The 4,993-nt window shown below is 35.0% G+C and overlaps 1 protein-coding gene across 1 annotated transcript in view; it reads left to right on the top strand.

The window, feature by feature from the left end:
- Positions 1-2,204: 2,204 nt before the first annotated feature.
- LOC125503793 (neuroligin-1-like) overlaps positions 2,205-4,993 on the top strand; it is a gene marked incomplete at its 5' end in the record, with an annotated part of 98,219 nt that continues 95,430 nt past the window's right edge. The window contains 1 exon segment of the mRNA XM_048664690.1: positions 2,205-2,411. Coding sequence (XP_048520647.1) covers positions 2,205-2,411 — 207 coding nt within the window.

A 4,993-nucleotide genomic window follows, 5' to 3' on the forward strand; every position in this document is an offset into this window, starting at 1 on the left:
GTTTTACTGATACAACACACCAGTTGGAGCCACATAACGTGTTTGACGGATAACATGCACGTTAAAGTTAACGTGAGTGATACAGCACAGGGCTGATTATCTCTTCCTAAATCAAGAATGATATTGAAAATAAAGTATCCTTCGGCAGGAAAATAAAAAAAAAAATTGAGCTAAATCGTATATTTTTAGAGCATTTTTGGTTTTCTGACGACTATACTTTTAGAAGTAGTGAGACTATCAACAAGCCTAACATGCAGTACTATAGAAGAACCAATCCTTATTGGATAAGATCGTTTGGCAATCAAGAAAATTTGGTCTTTTTGGCAACATTTGGGTGGGTATTTAGGAAACATGAAAAAACATAAATTAGTTTAAAGTTCATTGGTGCAATTGTTGGGAAATGCACTGCTTAATGTAATGCGCCACATTCTGCAAATAAAGCGAGAGAGTGAATCTTAATCCATTGCCATTTTTACTTATTGGGTTACGTAAAGGAAAATGTTAATGCTACACCAACCACCGACCCAAATGATATGAAGCAAATAATGATGAACGAGTTTAATTTAATTTGCTAAACAAGTCTCATAAGATATATCTATAAAATTTTACAATTACATCTTTTATTTTGACCATCATGGAATAACATGTCCACATCGAAGGTTTTTTATTTAAGTAAATTGAAATTACCAAAAAAATATGTAGAAGCTATTTCTATTCTATTGAAAAAAAGTTTTATTAAAAAAAATATTGCTTTACTTTCAACCGCAGTTCTGAGTCATTCTGCATAACAAGTTGTGGTGGCGAAATTTATTAGATTTGCACACATCCTGTTTCAATTTAAAATCAATTTTTACATCTTCTTGTTCAATAAATTATTTTGATTGTACGGAGTGTTACTTGGCAGCATTAATTTATATATCCCGTACGTATTGCTTACTGCTACGGTAGAGATTGCTACTATTGGGTCCCATGGACCCACTACTTATTTATACTAACAAAACACTAAACAATTTAGGTCTCGTTTCTTCAATTTTATTATTTGCATGTTGCACAGTAGGTTCCAAAATATGGTTTGTGAAAAGAATGTCCCATGCATCAAAAGGGGTCTTTGGTGGATTTTTGCGAATTACACCCTTCAGACCAGGCAACACAGTTACTATAATATGAGCTGGAGTGCGTCCTGGAGCTTTTTTGGATCATTTGGTTTTGTCCTTTCCATATTAATAATTATTAACATCGACTCCTTTGCCTTCTTCACTTGAATCCAATTCTAATTCACTATCAGAATCATGCTAGATAAATATCTCTTCATCATCTTCGTTAGTACCACTGTGATCCCCAGCATCTTCTATTTGTTGAAGAGTATCTAATTTATCGTTTGGAACGACACCAATTTCTTCATTATCGCTTACATCACTTTATCTCCAGAATTCCTCATCTTCCAAAAGTTATCTCAGCTGATCATCAGACAACTTTGTATGTGACGAACCAGCTATATCTGAAAATAATTAAAATGTAGAAACATAAATTTCAAACACAAATAAGTGTTCATACACATAAAAGTAACAACAGAATTTCAATACATACTTTTCTGAAATCACGTACAATTCCACTGTTATCGGGTCCCACAAACCCAACCTGGGTCACTGTAAGGCACTATTCAATCATACACATTCACTAAGAACTGCACAGAGTAAGGCATTATCTGAGGAAAACATACCTAGACGCTCGTTAACCTTAATCCCTTATTTTTACCAACTCTAGACGACGTATCGCGGACATGGGACCCCCAGACCCTGATAGTAGTACTTACGGGATATAACAAATTAACAATGAGAAACACCCGTATATCTTTTTCAGGTATCCAAACTGAATTAGTAAAAATTAGGAAAGAATCAGTAATGAACGAATAAGCAATGGAAATGCTTGTAGTCGAAACAAACAAATTGATTTGATCAATTAGAAAATGAATGTTGAAGTTTGTAGTTCTAATTTGAACTAACCCAAGTATTGTAACATCGTAAAGAGAAGTGAAACAAAGTGTCCGAAAATAGATATAATTTGCTACTGTTTTCTTTTCCAATTGTCATTGAGCAATCCAGAGCGACCTGAATACCTGCAGTTCTCCCTTTGAAGTTGTTCTTGTCCTATTTCCTATTATCTAACAAGTAAATCCTGCCTAACGCCACTTAACTTTGTTACAGAATTACTGCACCGAGTGATTCTACTTAGTGGCTCCGGCTTGAGCCCTTGGGCATTACAAAGGGATCCACTGTGGGTGAAAAGGATCGTAGCAAAACACACAGGTTGTCATGGCGACCTGTACGAAGACGACCTCGCCCCATGCTTAAGACTGAAACCTCTTAATTTTTTGCTTAATGTTAAAGTGGACACTCCACGATTTTTACCAGGTAATATATCAACGTAACTATCCACGGTCAGCTTTATGTTTTATATGGAATTGGCTAAATCGATCATTTAAACTTTTTATGAATAACAAGGGCATATTATTTAATTTTGTTCTTTCTCGTCGTCCTGCTTGAACCACTTACATTTTTCAAGTGATTTGACTACACTTTATTAGAGGTCTCTCACAATCACCCCAAATCCTTGGGTAGTTATGCATACAATCTAAAGTTGCTTATTACTGTAAAAGAAGATATAAATTTACCGATTCAAGGTAAATAAATTAAATCATTTAAATTGCATGTTTTTTATATTGGTAATATTATGCGCATTTTTCTATTAGGTTTTCTGTCTTCTCACAACCAATTATTGATACAATAAAATTTATTATCTTGATCTCTATTTCATTCTCATCATCAAAGTCTTGCATCTGTTTTCTTAATCTGCTCTGACGTCATCCTTTTTTATACATACAGGGTGATTCAAAATTGGCGTTATTCCTTTTAAGGGGTTATAGAGGCTCCCTGGGGGAGCACGAGAAAAGCATTGAAATTTTTTTTTCGAAAATTTTCAGAAAATATTAACAGTTGAAGATCGAATTTCAACTTTGTTGTTAAGCATTATTTTGAAATTGTTCAATGTTTAATTGGTAGCATTATGGAATACTTAAGCATTCAAAAAGAAAAATTACTATATTTGCTTCAAATGACGAAAATTTTTGATATTAAAAAAGTTCTCTTCTACAATTTTTTGATGAAAATTTAGAGCGGCAATATTGTTTTTTGTCATTAACAGATAACATATAATAACACACATAACACGTATTACAGGTGGATTGCCCTAATAATAATTTGTCAAACTGTGACTTACTTTGAATTTCCTTTCACAAATTTGCGAATATGCGATTGTTCAGGGGAAGTGCTACACTAACATAGCAGAAGCTGGAAGAACTCACACCAACAAAGGGGGAGTAGAGTAGTTCCAAGAAGATAGTGGACGACAATCGATGATCGGGTTTCAGACACAAAGGAACAAGTATTGGACATAATCGAATCAGGGCCTTCCAGGGGTACTCAGAGCACAATAACTGACACTTTTCCAAGCACCAAATAAATACCGCGGAAGGGCTACATGCCTACTACGTTTGTACGATACACACAGCAAGGAGATACAAATGGATCAGGAGTTAATTAACTGAATACGAGAAGCTGCTCGATAAGAGTGGATAATAAGGAGACTACACAGGTACTAGCTTGTTAGGAGATAAATGTTCAAATGTTTGGTGTTGTACGGATTACTTGTAAACACCAATCCCCGCAGAACTCGAGGTTATGACAACAGGTTGACGTTTCGAAAGTACGTTGCGCAGTCAACAAATCGTTGAATTTACCGTTTATCCTTGTCTGTCTTATTGTCAGTCTGTATAATTCCATGGTTACCGGAGTTTTAAATAATTACGAAGCAACAGGTATTTGCGCAATGTTAATTAGGCAGATTACCGTAAAAAACATTGCTGCCGTATTTCTGAAATGGCTTTTTGCAAATTTCTCAGTTTTTAATAACAATTAATTTCTTTTACTATTTTTTCTGTACTGTCTGTATAACAACGCCAGATAACACCTCCGGAGGAATGACGCTAATTTTGAATCACCCTGTAGAGTGGCTAAACGAAAACTTACTCGATCCACTATTGGATTTAAGATTATGATTATGAGGATCGCCTGAGCCAAGCGATGGGGTTTTTCTTGGAAATTCTGAATACGTTTCTCCTTGAAAATGAAAATTGACTTGTGTGAGCGTTTTTGTTTAATTGCAAAATCACTGAGGTTTTACTTTCGTTTAGCCACCATCAATATATTTTACATTGAGGGAGATGACTTTTAAATGTTATGGCCAAATTATAGCGGCACGAGGAAAAGAAAGGGGGCGCACACAATCTGGGTTAAATTTACCTTTGAAAACGAATCCCGACGGTTAAAATCTGTGACACCGGCAAAGATTGAATTTCATTGAACGAGTGATACAGAGTGCCCCACGAAAAGTAACTTTAAAATAATTCCGAAAATTTCAGGTCATGCTAAGCGGTTCTATTTTGTCGATCTAACATATGTTTTAAAAAATGACCCGTCTGGTTATACCGGACGTATACAGGGTTGCTCATTAGTGCGTCAAAGTGCCATATCTCAGTAAATATGAACTTTATTGTACGTACTTTAATTTTGGAATATGAACTTTACAAGAAAATACGTCCTACGAAAGTTTTTCATGTTTAAAAGGTCCACATTTTAAAATTACTTTCCAATATACGGGGTGTATCATAAACGTGTGGTAGTTACCAACTTTGGTTTTTTAAATGCAACCGCCCCTTTTTTCATTCATTTTCAGATTTGTCGTCAAAATTTAAGTTAAGTTTGTGTCAAACGTTTTACCTGAAAAATTTACGATTTCCGAGTTATTCGTAAAAATGTGAAAGTTTTGACAGCTACTGGGTCCCACAGAAATCGATGCTGTACACTACCCGCTGCGAATTTTGGAAAACAGTTTTCAGCGATTCTAACAGAACATCATGATCTACGCGTAGATATGT

This window comes from Dendroctonus ponderosae, unplaced genomic scaffold (genome assembly GCF_020466585.1).
Source record: "Dendroctonus ponderosae isolate FM_Combo_2020 unplaced genomic scaffold, Dpon_F_20191213v2 Dpon_F_20191213_3, whole genome shotgun sequence".
In the NCBI taxonomy this organism is placed as follows: domain Eukaryota; kingdom Metazoa; phylum Arthropoda; class Insecta; order Coleoptera; family Curculionidae; genus Dendroctonus; species Dendroctonus ponderosae.